Source organism: Podarcis bocagei, assembly GCF_964188305.1.
Source record: "Podarcis bocagei genome assembly, chromosome: Z".
Taxonomy (NCBI): Eukaryota; Metazoa; Chordata; class Lepidosauria; order Squamata; family Lacertidae; genus Podarcis; species Podarcis bocagei.
This window is the reverse complement of record NC_138140.1, coordinates 1,925,703-1,941,777: the sequence shown is the minus strand read 5'-3', so window position 1 is coordinate 1,941,777 and position 16,075 is coordinate 1,925,703. Positions and strand designations below refer to the sequence as shown.

Genomic DNA, 16,075 nt, shown 5'->3' with positions numbered 1-16,075 from the left:
CAGTGAGCAGGTGGGGCACAATGGCACGTGAAATGCACAGATTTTGGTAGCGGTCGGGGTGGGGTGGGGCAGAATTCATTCAGTTTACATTTCTATATGAACCTACTACATTTGCACTTCCTGAGCTAATACAATACAAAACAAAACAAAACATACGCTATCCTTTGATGTCTCTGAATATTGTCTGTTTCTGAATTTTACACTGCAGTGCATATAACGATGAATATGTTAGTGAAAAGTGCACTTATAATGGGTATATTTAGGAAAAATATGAACAAAAATGCAATTAGGAGAAAACAGAAAATACTAGGCAAAATTGTGTACAATTTGTATATATTAGGAGAAACAAGCATGCAGATGCACACAGATTCTCCCTGAAGACGCTGCCCTTTTTGCCTTTTTTTTTACTGCAAACAACCACAAATAAATGGATTGAATCAAACTAAAAGTTAGGAAAATGAGAAAATGAGAAAACGAGAGAAACCGAAACTGGCAGAATTGCCTATTTCTATCTGGGCATCAGGGAAAGGCAGTTGACAAATTAACTAATCTCCTTCTGTGTGGCTATATACTACTAAGAGGGTCAAAGAAAGCACCATGCCTTTGAATACCATTTGCAGGAGAACAATAGTGGAACAGGGCTATTGCGCTCATGCCTTGCTTGTGGGTCTTTAATGGGATCCAAAAGGGCCCTCCTGGTGTCCTGGAACCTGACAAGATGAACAAGCAGTCTGATGTGGCCGAAGGCCACTTCCCACCATGTGCGATTCGTATTTAAAACCTTCAATTTGAAAAGGACACCAGCTTGACTGGCTTCTTTCACTACCTCATGGGGGAACTTACCCTTGCCTCCACTTAGTGGCTTCAAATAAAGTGCCAGATCTTCAACACATTTCTTTGCCACTTCATAGTGTTTGTTCTCTCCTAAGTTGCTTAGCTTGATGGTCTGGTGATCAGGTGCCTGTAAAGGTCAAATGCAGAAAGGAAGAAGCAGTATGTAATTTGTTATCAAAGAATGGAGAGAGATACACACCATTAATGTGATGCTGCAGGAAATTATGCACCATTTCTCAACAAGCACCCTAATTCTGGAATTATGCAAGATCAAAGAGCTGCCACTAAAAATCAGACTTGACAATAAGCAGCAATGCTTGCTTATTTGATTAGACCCAGACCTAGCATAAGCTTTCATGTCTTTAAGATACCACTAGGGTGTGTGTGTGTGTGTGTGAATACTTTTTATTAAAGGTTTTCTTGGTTTACAAAAGTACATGCAGACAATGCATGCAGCTTGTGCGGAAACAAAATATTGATGTATCAAAATGTGATTTAAACACTTTTGTTATTTGAGGAAAGCCTTTATTGGGGCTTATCCGCACTTACCTTTCTTCTGCTCTTTCCGGGCATGGTCTGCACTTTAAAGCTCCATGTCAGAGCGCCCCCACTCATTTTCCCCCTCTGGAGCTTTCCCTGTGAAAAGCTGCTCTTTAAAGATCAATCAGACCAAACAGCAATTTGCAGAAAACTTGAGTTGACGTTTGCTCTGCTTGAGCATTAAAGAGTGGGTTTTCAGGGGGAAAGCTCCAAGGCAAAAAAATCCTCACACTCAGACATGGAGCTTTTAAGCGCAGACTTGTACTTGGAAAAAGTGGGGCAAAAGGTAAGTGCAGATAAGCCCTTCGCCTGAAACTGAAGGCAAAGAAGGCAACAAAAACAAAAGACCAATGAAACAGAAGGAATAAAACCAATGCAGTATCAGAACTATTAAATGGAAACATACTGGCACGGTTTCCATATAATGCTAATATTTTTCCAGGCAAGCTAAAACACAAGCCCAGGTTCAGACAACATGCTAAATCAAACCATGGCTTAGTTTAACGCAGCAACAAAATTACTGGAGGTGCAAATTAGCCACCATTCCCTCTCTGGAAGCCTGCACCTCTGCAGAAAGCCATGGTTTGGCTTAGCAGTACATGCAAACAAGGTTCCTATGAAATTAACAAGTATAGGGTGCCTCCTCTCTCTCTTCTCCTTCAGACCCCCCTTTTCTGCCTGGCCTTTGGCTTGTCAACTTTAATCCCCATCCCCAACTATAATCAAACTTTGTGGCACAGGGCTTGCCCACATAATTATAATAATATAATAATAATTTATTATTTATACCCTGCCCATCTGGCTGGGTTTCCCCAGCCACTCTGGGCGGCTTCCAACAGAATATTAAAAACACGATAAAACATCAAACATTAAAAATGTCCCTAAACATGGCTGCCTTCAGATGTCTTCTAAAAGTCAGATAGCTGTTTATTTCCTTGACATCTGATGGGAGGGCGTTCCACAGGGCGGGTGCCACTGCCAAGAAGGCCCTCTGCCTGGTTCCCTGTAACCTCACTTTTCACAGTGAGGGAACTGCCAGAGGGGCCTCGGAGCTGGACCTGAGTGTCCGGGCTGAATGATGGGAATGGAAACACTCCTTCAGGTATACAGAGAGGTAGAGCTTGGCATCATCTGCATACGGATGAACACCCATCCCAAACCTATTCTCCCCTTCCTCCCCTGTGGCAACAAGCTGGCTCAGGAGGGCCAGTATATGCCATGGAGCATGTACAGTGCTGCCCCTCGACCAAGGGGAATGGCCAGAAAATGGGGGTTAGGAGCACCAGCAAGGAGGCTGCCTCCACTGTCCCCAGCATCTGCTTGCCTTATGCAAAGAACAGCTGAAAAAAAGAGAGAGATTCCCTTCTCCATCTATTTCCAGTTAAGGTATTTGAACTCCCAGTGTGTTTTTTCAGCTCCTGTACACAAGTAAAAATTCACAGGAGGATCAGATCAGATCATTATTATTATTTTGAGAGGTATAAATTCTAACCAAAACAAGCTCCTTTCCTTTACCTGGGCTCCAACTAATTGGAGAAGTGCAAAGTTTACAGGAAGCACATCAATGTCAGTGTTGATGGCTGTCTGGTCAAAAGGGCAGGCCTTGCGGTGAAGCTTATTCAAGCAGGTCTTGCAGACCGTGTGTGAGCAGCCTAAGCTGATGGGCTTGTGCACATTCTCGTCGAATTCGTTGTAGCAGATTGGGCAGGACAGGAACTCTGTCCACTGAGCCGCCTGCACAGGCATCGTGAAAGCCAGGCACTCAGTCAGATAGCTAGCAAAACATGCTGTCTCTTGTCCAGGGCTCTGGCGGCTGTGAAGCAAGCAAATAAATAAATAAATAAATAAATAAATAAATAAATAAATAAACAAACAAATAAATATTTTTCTCCAGCTATATCCAAAGCTGATCACCAGCCACCACTGACACAATGACCTTACCCACCCACCCCAAATGGTTTTGTAAATATATAGTTACATGTAAGTGTCTACAGTTCATGTACAGTGAAGAGCTTCCCATCCATTGCAGTGTCAAAAACAGTGCATTTGATAACTAAGAGGCCACAGCTAATCCATTTTTTTTTGTTCTGGAGTAAGGTTCCATGTGATTAGAAAGTATCATGGCAACACTATGAGTTACTATGACTTTACTGAATTGTATTAATTGCATTGATGACCCTGTTGCTGCTGTTTGCTTTATTTATACACTATTTTGTTTGATATTATGATGATTGCAGTGTTTGCTTTTTATGCTATTGTGAATATTGTGAACTGCTTTGAGTTCAACATTTGTTGTTGGAAAAGTGGAATACAAATATTGTATCAAATAAAATATACAAAGGCATTTTTGAATAGAGACATATGTACATTCCTTTGCTTTTTCAAGCTGCAGAAAAGGTTGGGATTGGTCATTTAAAAACAAAAAGCAAAACACACAGCTGTCCACTACCTAGGATGCTACACTGGCATGGGGGTGCAGGTTGACATTCTTGCTCAGTGGCAAACAGCAGACAGGTTAAGATGGCATACATATATCTTAGATCAGCTACAAAAGCACATGAATGCCTCAGTGTTGAGAAGGAAGAAAACAAATATAGCCGTACCTTGGTTTTTGAACAGCTTAGGTCTCGAATGTTTTGGCTGCCAAACGCCGCAACCCCGGAAGTGACTGTTCCAGTTTGCGAAATATTTTTGGAAGGGGAACGTCCGATGGGGCTTCCACTGCTTCCGATTATCTGCAGGAACTTCCTGCAGCCAATCAGAAGCCATGCTTTGGTTTCCGAACGTTTTGGAAGTCGAACGGACTTCCGGAACAGATTTCCGTTCAACTTCCAAGGTATGACTGTATAGCATTGTTTCTGTCCCTCAGTGGCTTAGCCTGAGTTGCAAACAAACTACTTGGCAATTAGGCAATTATCTGGCTGCACATACCCATCTGAACTCACTATTTGCTACACAAGCCTTGTCTTTTGAGCCTACAAATGGAATAACACCCCCCCCCAACACTACGCCACACTTTCCAAATGTCCCTATTTTCCAGGGACAGTCCCAGATTTACTGAAGCTGATGTGATCCTGGAATGCCCCACTTTTCCTTAATATGTCCCTATTTTCATCAGAGAAGTGTTGTAGGATACAGAGTTATGCAACCCCTGAGCCAAGGAGATAAGTAGCTATACAACCTTTAGAAGACACCTGAAGACAGTCCTGTATAGGGAAGTTTTAAAATGTTTATTGTTTTATTATCTTTGTATATATGTTGGAAGTCGCCTACAGTAGTTGGGGCAACTCTGTCATATGGGCAGGATATACAGTGAGGGGGGAAAGTATATGATCCCCTGCTAAATTTGCCCGTCTGCCCTCTGATGAAGAAATGGCCAGTCCATAATTTTAATGGTAGGTTTAATGGTATTCTGCCTCTCACAGCTAAAATAAACCTACCATTAAAATTATGGACTGGCCATTTCTTCATCAGAGGGCAAACGGGCAAATTTAGCAGGTGATCGTATACTTTCCCCCCATCACTGTAAATAATAAAAAGATGATGATGATGATGGAATAGGATGTCCCTATTTCCATTGGAGAGATGTTGAAGGGTATGCTAACCTCAAAAGACCCTGCCACAACAGTCAGTGAATGGGCTAAACAAAACACTTTCAGCCTACTGGCAAAAGCAAAGAAGGTAGGGGCACAGCCTAGCCTCCTTTGGAAACAAGTTCCACAATCTGGTTACAGCCACTGAGAAAGTCCTCTCTCTCTCTCTCCACCAGGGAAGAGGTAGGCTGTTAAAATAAAGATAACGTACCTCCAAGCTCAGATGGAATAAGGGGGGGGGGGCACTTTTGCAGGTGATTTTACATGACACAGCTAGGTTAGCCAACAGGTGTTTGGCATCTAATGCCCCGGGTGTCTCTAATCCTGCCAAACTCCCAGCTTTCAACGCAGTAACATCCACATCCACAGCCGTTGGGATCAGGACGACAACACTTAGATAATGCAATTATAACACACAGGCACAGTCCAACTCTTTGGGAACTGCGGGCAAGCACATTTAACCAACCTGTCCTTTGTAACACCTCAGGTTTGGGAGATGCAATCCCTGTTTGTTTGTTTGTTTGTTTGTTTGTTTGTTTGTTTGTTTGTTCACAAAGCTTTTTCTATTTGGCAGAGTCAGAGCTGTGGGCACGCTGGGATTACGTGGAAGCATGGGAGTGGGGAGAAAGAGCACAGAATGCGATGTTAGGAGTGGCTTCCTGAGCATCTGTTTTTGCTACCCAACTCCTAAGTTAAGTTTCTAGCCTTTAAGTTCATGAAGAAATGCTTAAAAGTGTAGGCAATCCCTGTTGCTGAATCATAGAAGCCTAATGAACAGCAGTAGGGCATTGGTGCCCATCCCTATGGTCAGCAAAACTAGAATGAATTATGTAAAATAAGGGAATTTGCATGATTTACACAGCCTGGGCAAGTTCAACTCCAGCATTTTAATTTTGTTAGGATGGGAATGCACAAAGAATGGATACCAAGAAGGCCCTGAAACTTGAAGTAGAGCTATTTCAACATTCTCACAAGCCACATCCTGGCTGCCAAATTGAGAGCTGCACATCAAAACTGAAATGGGAAGCAGCCCCACCCACAGTGGGCAGGCCTTGACTTTCAGGTACTACAAGGTGGAAAACCACTAAACTGGCTGCTTGTGATGGGCATCAGCAATCTCACAGCAATCTGCCTCTCAGTAACATGCAATGGTTGTCTGGCTGTGATGATGGGCAGGGTGAGGGCTAGCAAGCAGAGACTGACTCCCAACAAGACAGGCACTATAGATGAGCAGTTGCTGGGTCTAGGAATTATACATATTGCCTGTTCTGGATGGGGTTGCAATCCCTCTGGTGCCAGCTGATGGGTGGGTGGGCTTTTTTTTTGGGGGGGGGAGTCCTTGTGGGCCAAATTGGACCCTCTGGAGGGCTAAAATTGGCCTACAGGCTGGAGGTTCCCCACCCCTGTTATAAGGAATGATTTACAGCTGGCATTTTTAGTATTGTTGGTTTTATTATGTATTGAGGTTTAACACATTTTCTTTGCTACCTGCTCTGGGACAGCTTTATGCAGTGAAAGTATGGGCTATGAATAGGTTGCATCCAACCAAGCTCTACTATGAGTAGTTCTATTTAAATTAATGAGCCTAAGTTTGCCATGCCCACTGATTTAAATGGATCTGCTCTCAGTAAGACTGTCCTGGGTACAACCCTAAGTTTTAAAATAAATATGGGCAGCTTTATCAGAAGACCCTTATTTTTGCTACCTTTGCCAGGAGCCCAAGATAGCTCCAGGCAGAAGGGGGGAGTTGGTGAAGATGACAGCTTTGGGCTAGATGTCTTCAGCAGGCTAATGCTTGCCTTGCTTCTGTTGCTGATGCCCATGGTCGTATCTTCCTCTTCCAGGCCCAATACACATTGCCTGCCAGGAAGAGGCTGCTGGTTCTCTTGCTTGCGCCTGTCACTGCACCCTGGTTCAGAGGCACAAGGTGCACAGGCAGGAGGAACAGCAACAGCAGCGCCAGAAGGCTCAAGGGCCGGCAGTGGTAGTCCCTGTTGAGGAACAGGCCTTGGCAGGGCCCCAGCCATGTCAAACCCTGATGCTGGCACTTGCAAAGAACCACTGGGTCATCATTCAACCCACCAACTGGGGTAGATTCAAAGAGTCAGGGCTTGGACCTTGTTATGCAGCTGAAAAACAGGAATGAAAATATGCAGCCACATTAGATTCTCGTGAAGGTGAACAAGGAAGACAGTAAATCACTTCTGCATAGTGGGCAAATCTGAATTGCACCTGAATTCCTCAGTTTCTGATTTCATATCTCACTTGGGCTTTGGCTGTGCAACAATCTAATTAGTAGCAACACATTAAAGTGCTTACTAGAATGCTGCTGATTAAGACTTGCTTTTTTGCATACACTTTAATTACAACCATCTGTTTAAAAATTCTGTTTGGAACCTCAGCTATCTAATGCCCTTAAGCAACAGGATATGCTTGATACACAGTGTTCTTATCTGCACTCAGACTATTAACATTTGGAAGGCTTATTATTTCTGATTCTTCCAACTTCTGATTTCTGTGCTGCTTTTGCTGATGTAACATGTACAGGTGTTCCCCCCCCCACGCGTGATCAACTCACAAGTGACCATGTATATGCACAGCGCTGGGAAATAATTAAATAATTCAGTTCTGTAAGGCGCTTTTTTCTTTTACAAAGTCCCCCATGATATTCTTGTGAGGAAGATGATAAAATGTGGGTTGAATGAGGTGGATTTTTAGCTGGTTGCCTGACCGAACCCAAAGAGTTCTCACTAATGGTTCCTTGTCAACCTGGGGAAAAATGACAAGTGGGGTGCTGCAGGGTTCTGTCCTGGGCCCATTGTTGTTTGACATCTTTATAAACGACTTGGATGAAGGAGCTGAGGGAATGCTCATCCACTTTGCAGATGGCACCAAACTGGAAGGGGTAGCTAATGACGCAGAAGGCAGAACCAGAATTCAAAATGACCTCAGCGTATTGGAGAACAGGGCCCAGGCTAACAAAATGGATTTCAATAGGGACAGAAGTAAGATCCTGCACTTGGGCAGGAAGAACCAGATGCACAAATATAGGACGGGGGACACCTGACTAACTAGCAATACATGTGAAAATAACTTAGGGGTCTTAGTAACGCACAAGCTTAACATAAGTCAACTGTGTGATGCAGCAGCGAAACAGCTAATGCTATTCTCAGCTGCATCAACAGAAGTCTAGTGTCCAGATCAAGGGAAGTAACAGTACCACTCTATTCTGCCTTGGCCAGACCATACTGGGAATCCTGTGTCCAATTCTGGGCACCACAATTTAAGAAGGATGTTGACAAGCTGGAAGGTGTGCAGAGGAGGGCAACCAGGATGATCAAGAGTCTGTAAACCAAGCCTTATGAGGAACAGTTGAAGGAGCTGGGTATGTTTAGTCTTGAAAAGAGGAGACTGAGAGGAGATAGGATAGCCATCTTCAAATATCTTAAGGGCTGTCACATGGAGGAGGCAGCAAGCTTGTTTTCTCCTGCCATGGAGAGTAGGACTCGAACCAATAGCTTCAAGTGACAAGAGAGGAGATTCTGACTAAACATACAGAAATTCTTTATGACAGTAAGAGCTGTTCCAACAGTGGAACAGTCTCCCTCAGGAGGTGGTGGGCTCTCCTTCCTTGGAGGTTTTTAAGCAGAGGCTTTTGGATGGCCATCTGTCATGGATGCTTGAGCTGAGATTCCTGCATTGCAGAGGTTGGACTAGATGACCCCCAGGGTCCCTTCCAACTCTACAATTCCATAATTCTGCGATTCTATGATCTGCATCACAAAGAACAGTGGAGGTTTCTCCTTTGTAACTGTGCTCAGTAGCAACTGTTAAACACATCCGCTGTGAATCTGTCCTGAAGGAGGATACCAGCAACTATTAGCCATTAAAAATTAAACAAAACCTCCATGGTCAGAGCCAGTATACCTTTGTTTATTAGATGTACGGGACAAAATAACAGAAGATGCTGGGAGCAACATGAGTTGAAAGAGTTTTGCATGGGTTTTGCAATCTTTCAGATAAGCTTCAAGCAAAATTGGTTTATTTATTGTCCCTACCCCCTCCCCAATCTCCCCAGGTCTTCAGGATGGGAAGGGTTAGCCTTTTAAATAAAATAAATAAATAACACAGCTTCCTTAGACCAAGCGCCTCACAGCTCAATCATAACTATGGATAAATTATTTTTAAATTAATGGCACTTGCTTCTAAGTGAACATTGCTAGAGAGATGCTTGTTTATGTGCAATTTTAAGCAGATTTCTCTGAAACTAAGCTTGACTGAAACCAACTTGACATACTTTCAAATAGTTGTTGTTATTGTTGTTTAAACTGCATTACAATGTTACTAAAAACAAAGCCATGGTTTCAGTGGCACCAAACTCCATGCTTTGGCTAGTTACAACTGGTGAGAATTACACAGCGTCTTCAGGGAGGCGAGAGTCACTAATTTCCATCTAAACCAAACATGAATTTGTCTAGTCTGTAGAAAGGGGAGGATTCAAAAATTATATTGAGCTGGAGCACCTCAGTCAGTTCACTACTTGCACTCAACAAGGTATTCGCATGGAGTTACTTACAGAGAGGACTTCCGTCTTTTACACACCAGTTTTCTTCTGTAGCAGCCAGATAGAGACCTGAGTCATAGTCAAAGCCCAGGGAAGAACAGCAGTCACAATAATAGCACCCTGCATCGTTTAGACGTGATGACTTGAAGCTTAAATAAACCTTCTCTAGATAGAACAGACTCACTTATTTCTGCACATTGCATGATGTCTGCCACAAGCCAGGGCTCAGTCCTGGAATATGTGAAGAAATAAAGAAGACACACACCCTGAGCATGTGCAGAATGCCATTCCTTCATGTCTCATTAGCCCCTGCCTACTCCCACATTGCTGGGGCCAGCAGACAAAACTTCCAGATCACACAAGCTGTCTGTAGAAATGAAGCACCAGCCACAACTAGGCCTCCCTATTAGAAGAGTTTCATATAGTGAATGGCTGCATTCGGGTGTCATGCTAAACCATGACTTATAGTGATTGGAACAAACGAGGTTTTCCTTGGGGCTAGTGTACCCCACTCCCCTGTGGTGCTGCTATGCTGGTCAAGGAGATCAAAAGCTTCTGCTTCCATTTTTCTTCCTTAATCACAGATTGGTGCTATGTCCAAATGCCCAAACTGTGGTTAATATTAACTATGGTTTGTTTAAGCAACCCTGCTTCATGCCCATGGACTGAAATTTAAACCATAGTTCACATGAAATATAGATTGGTCCAGGCCATAGTATATCATAGTTTATGGATTACTGTGGACATGGAGATCACTCCTGCTGTGCTCACTACATGAATGGGAGCAACAAACTATAATCCATGGCCTGGTGCTACATCTGAAGCAGGGATTGTGGCTTGTTCATGAATACAAACTTTGGCTTGAGCAAAGTGGGAGCCATCTACACCTTCACGGCAAGCCATTAACTATGGTTTACCACAACCTGTGAATGCAGCCTGTCAGCCTTGCATGGAATAACAAGCTGTGGTTAACAAAGAATGAAAGTGAAAGCTTTGGATCACCTCCTTATAACAGCACTGCAGGAAAAGGGGAGGGAGTGAGCTTGTGATTTGCCTAGGTTTATTCTCTTAATGATAAACAGTAGTTTAATGTAGCCTTCCCCAGCCTAGTAGCCTGAAGCATGCGGAAGGTGCAACTTTCACCCTCCCTAGCCATGCTGCCTGTGGGAGGTGCAGTAGAGGTCTGGAGGAAGTACAGTGGTACCTCTGGTTGCGAACAGGATCCGTTCCGGAGGCCCGTTTGCAACATGAGCAGAACGCAACCAGCGTCTGCACGTGCGCAGGTCGCAATTCACCGCTTCCGCGCATGCGTGTGACGTCATTTTGCATGTCTGCACATGCGGGAGCAGCGAAACCCGGAAGTAAGCCATTCCGGTACTTCTGGATCGTCATGGCACGCAACCTGAAAACGCTCAACCTGAAGCAAACATAACATGAGGTATGACTGTATAGTGGGGTGGAGGGAAGCAAATACTGCACAGCACGTTATTGGCTGTGCTGCATGCTGGACCCTCCCCTAACTGAGGGTACACTGTGTGCTCTGTCATCCAGTCCTTGAACCTGCAGGTGCTGTTGGTTTGTTTTAAATAAAATCTCCTCCATCCACAATGACTGTGGATGAGGATGCTGATCTGACTTGTGTAAGTGAAACCTGGGCAGATGAGCAGCAAGGAGTTGGGTTTTTCCCAGCTGGGTATTTTTTGCCAACCTGGGTATTCAGGGTAGCATGAGTGGGGGGGGGGGCTTGGGGTGTGTGTCCTGTGATACTCTCTTTCTAAGCTTACCACATGACCAAATTCAAGTTCCGTGTGTAGAGGACATGTTAGGAGGCTGCTGGTATAATGCCCAGTTGTCTTCCTGCTTGAGCTGACATAGGCAGTCTCTATACCGTGAACCACTGAGCTGTTGGTCATGGGGGATTTCAATATTCATGCTGGATCTGGGGCAGCTGAGTACTTCATGCCTATCACAACAAAGATGGGGCCTTCCGAACATGTCATTGGTCCAATGCTTACAGCTGGACATGCTCTGGACAGGACAGAAAGAGGGTGATCTGAGAGTGGAGGATATTATCAACATTCCCTTTTCATGATCAAGTCACCCCCCTGGTGAGATTCAGGCTGTCACTGTCCTTTTCTCTATGTGGAGGAAGGGTATCAGTTAGGATGGCCCACTCTGACAGAAAGATGCCAACAACAACTACTACTACTTCCAGAGGCTGAGTCAAACAGATTACCAAACAGTTGGGGCTCCTACCTCCCCAGCTGATAGAACTGATGCTCCTGTTTAAGTCCCATGGAGTGGAGAGGTGACCCAGGATCACTCCTACTTGATAAAGCCCAGATAGCTCTGTGGTACACCAGGGAGTAGAGGGTGCTCAAGCAGGTTGGGAGATGGCTTGAATGTGTGGAGGAAAACTCCAGACAAATGCAACTGAACTAGTATTCATTTATTATTGAGTCTGCTTAGTAGCAGTGAAGGAGGGAAAGAGTGTTTCTTTGCTTCTTCCATTGCATCCTTTATATGCTGTCCAGCGGAGCTATTCTGTTGCATTTAACAAATTGGCCTAAATGAGTTTTTGGAACCCACAGCATCCTGCTATGTCTTGTTTGCAAGACATTTTAAGGATAAAATTGTATCTGCCAGGACTTGGGCTCCACTATTGTAGCAAGTCAGTCTCAAGAGGTACCCAGAGTACTGTCTGGGCCAGTTTTGTTGGACGAATTCTAGCTGACATGGCTTGAGGTTGTGGACAATGTGTTGGTGGATCACTTGACTTCTTGCTCTTGCCCCTCAAAGCTGGTAAAATCTATGGAGGCGGGGCTTGTTAGGCAGGGAGGGGAGGGATGAATGCCTCGTTGCAATATGGAGCAGTCCCAGGCAACTTGAGATAGGTGGTGTTAAGGTCACTCCTGGTCAACATTCCCTGGACCCAAACGATATGGACAAAATAGAAGAGTCACTCCTGTCCCTTTCTTGTGCAAGGTTCTCAAGTGTGCGGTCACTAACCAGCAAAAGACAATCTTGGATGGGACTGATTTTCTGGACCATTTCTATTGGAGTTTGTTCCTGCTCTTGGCAGAAAAACTGCCAATATGATGACCTACGCCGGGAGAGATGGGAGTGTCACCCTGTTGATTGTCCTCTCAGTGGCTTTTGATACCATCCATCTTGCTATCCTTTTAGAGTTAAAAATGGGTGGTGCTCCAGAAGGTGGTGTCTGGGGAGGGGCGTATTGTTTGGTCCCATGGAATCTCCAATGCAGGTTTCTGCAATGTTCAGTTTTATCCCCCATTCTATTCTACATCATGCTGCTGAATGGAGACATCCAGAGTTTGGGAGTGTGTCATCAGTACTCCAATCCAGTTAAGGCAGAGACACTGTTAGTGGGCAGTTCCTCAGTCTGTACAGGGTGTGTGTGTGTGTAACCTGTTAGGATGGGATCGCACGTCTCCTGAAGGAGCAGGTACTCAGCTTGGGGGTACTATTGGATCCATCAGTGTCACTGCAGACACAAGTGGCTTGCATGGTGCAGAGCGCCATCTCTTTGCCCTGTCTGGTGGCCCAGCTGCAACTCCATCTGGATTAGGATAGTCTGGCTTTGGTGGTCTATGCTCTAGTAACCTCTAGTTAGATTACTGCATTATATGTTGAGCGGCCTTTGAAGATAGTTTAGAAACTGATGCTTCTGCAAAATTATTGACTACGACCAGCTAGCCCAATGGGGAAGGGTGCTAAAAAGCCAAGAGAGGAGGTTGGAAGAACCAGAAGATGGCCCCTGACCGGTCACAAAGAACTTGGCACTGCTTCTGCCATTGCAGCAGACCCACACCCCTGGAAGAAACATGTTCCTTGAAGTGCACAAGTCTCTTAGAGAGTATTATGAGTGTGCTGCGTCTCACCTTTAAAGGGGGGGGGGCATGACCAGTTGTAATGTCTTCAAAGCTACTGCCTGGTCTTGGACCCCTGATGTCATTTTTTAACTCTTTAGCTATACAATCTGTTAACGTAGCCTGACGTGTACCATTGCAAGCCTTGAACGAAGCTTATTTTCTTACTCACACATAAGCATTTGAGTGGGAGCCTGGACCATCTTTCTACCTACGAGCCTACCTAGACCCCATGACAATGATCTCAGGTCCTTCTTAGCACACCACCTCCAAAAGAGGTTTGCAGTGAGAGAACAGGCCTTTCCAGTGGTAGCTGGCCCCCAACCCTGCAATCTGCCCGTCACCAACACTGTTATTTTTATGGCACTAGGGGAAGACGTTCTTATTCTCCCATGTATTTAAGCACTGATACTGTCTTGGGTCTTTTGGGGTTTTTCTAGTAGAAACTGGTGCTTACCCTGCTGCTGAATGGGGAAGAGTGGTTTTGTATTCTGACTTATTTTTGTGGGTGAATGCTTCAGTGTAATTTTTAAATACAGTATTTTATATGGGTTTCTTCAGAACTTCTTTGCAGGAAGCAAAATGCAAATAAGTAAGTAAGTAAATGATAAAAAACATCTGCTTGGCACAGGGCTGGGAAAGACTTGTTTATCATGACATACAAATGCAGCCGGCAAGTGGTATAGAACAGGACACAGAATGGATGCAACCTCCTAGAAACCAAAAAATTGCCACTTCTGTGAACAGATAATTCAATTTATTCCACAAAAAGAGGAGCAGCTCAAGGCACACCAAAGCACCACCCTGCTACTTCCATTTATAACTTTGCTTGAACCAAACAAATTTTAAATGAAAATAGTCACATTAGCATTAACATAAAAACATTAGTAACACTTTTTGTATTGATTTTTAAATTCTTATTAAATGATTTTTAATTTTTTTATTAAAATGGTGCCAACTTTATTTTAGAAACGTACAAATACATGTCAAAAAAAGGAGGGGGAATAAAAAAGAATCAATAAAACTAAGATGGGGAACTGCCAGACTATCTGTCCACACAAGCCAGTATTGACAGACTGACTGGAGCTCTCCAGGGTTTCAGTCAGAGAAGGATCTTTCTCCTTCACTTGCTATCTAATCCTTCTAACTGAATATGCTGGGGACCGAACCTGGGACCTTCTGCATGCAAAGGTATGTGCTCTACAAGTAAGCTATGGCCACTTCCTTGAGGACTGCTTCCTTTGAGCTGAAATCTAAATAAATACGTATAGTTATGTATTTCACTTCTCCAACTCTGCTCCCTTCTACATGGGAAGACAGCTGTTCTACTTGAACACTAGCTTGTGAAAAGTCACCTGTGATGGAACTGATATGGCTCAGAAAGTCAAAGGTTATTGGGCACCCCACTGCTGGTGCAAATAACAGAATTATGAATTACGCAGAGCTCTTCCAAAAGGTAGCGATTAAAAGCTCTTGCTTGCTGAAGAATATTGTGCCGCTCAGAAGCCTGCTTCCCTCAAAGTCACATAATAATAATAAACATTGCCATAACTATTTTATCTCTCTAGAAATGGTAATGATTGTGTTCAGAACCCTTGATTTCAATCAACTATGCCCCCTTGATGGTTCAAGGCACAGACCATCTCTAAGCAGCTGCAGCAAGCTGAGCTAAATAGCTGGCATCTCTTGAGCTATTCTAGCATACATGCTGCATTTTTCTGTGCTGTAAAGTCAAAGCAGTGGAAAGACAAACTGGGCCTTGTTCAGACCACCACGTAGCTGAGCTTCAATACATTTCCACCAGCATTTTGTCTTCAAATTTCCCACAGGATATAAGGATGAAAAGCACTTCTATCATCTTTGAGCAGGAGCACAATCAAATTTTAACTCACAAGCTAACTAACCCCACCACATGTAGGCTTATAAAAAATATTTCTACACTCACTAGGAGGAAGGTGTGGTGGCAGGAAACTATAATAAAAATAATGGCATTAGGGTGACAAGTTTTGCAAGGATCTAATTTTAAAGCGACCACCTCTGCATACAGAGTACAATGTTAGAAATAGTAATTTTGAGAGTTTGAGCAGGTTGCTTGAAATCAGGGGTGGGGAACGTGTAGGGCTCCTAGGCGTTGTTCCAGTATAACTCCCATCATCCCTGACCACTGCTCACATTGGCTGGGACTAATGCAAGTTCAAGCCCAAAGACACCAGGAGGGCTGCAGATTCTCCATCCCTGATTTAAACTCTCATGAGGACAATCAGACGAGGAGGCAAATGGTGGTGCCTTTTGCCTAGAATGAAAGGGCTGCTCCGAACACACCAGAATTCCCACATGAAAAACACTTCCATGCGTGAAACAGCATACAATGCACACATAGATCATCACATGTGACATAAACACAATACACATGTAGCCTGGAAGCAGTGGCATGCATTGTGTACTGTTTCTTTGATCAATATTTCCCATGTACAGAAGTTATCATGTCTAAAGCAGTCCTTTGGGGCATTTAGCGACCTGGCTTAACTGTCTGCTTGTGTGCATATACTTGACCCGAGCATATTAACATGCTGGGCATGCAACCTCACACTTTTTAAAAATCTGAGCTCTGACTGCAGAATCCTGCAGATACATTTTGTGCAACCTGAAAGCTC

General features: G+C 44.0%; 2 protein-coding genes across 5 annotated transcripts in view; one reads left to right on the top strand and one right to left on the bottom strand.

Annotated features, from left to right (window-relative positions):
• RABGAP1 (RAB GTPase activating protein 1) overlaps positions 1-16,075 on the top strand; it is a 189,824-nt gene that overhangs the window by 47,078 nt on the left and 126,671 nt on the right. The gene's annotated exons all lie outside the window — the stretch shown is intronic.
• Positions 1-16,075, bottom strand: part of RC3H2 (ring finger and CCCH-type domains 2) — a 48,635-nt gene that overhangs the window by 31,233 nt on the left and 1,327 nt on the right. For 2 of the 3 annotated variants that reach the window (XM_081179655.1, XM_081179657.1), the window contains exons 2-4: positions 9,544-9,762; positions 2,890-3,187; positions 844-961 (exon numbers count right to left, since the gene is read on the bottom strand). In XM_081179655.1, coding sequence (XP_081035781.1) covers positions 844-961; positions 2,890-3,120 — 349 coding nt within the window. In that variant the 5' untranslated portion in view covers positions 3,121-3,187; positions 9,544-9,762. The remainder of the gene's footprint in view (positions 1-843; positions 962-2,889; positions 3,188-9,543; positions 9,763-16,075) is intronic. The other variant, XM_081179656.1, reaches the window with a different exon arrangement.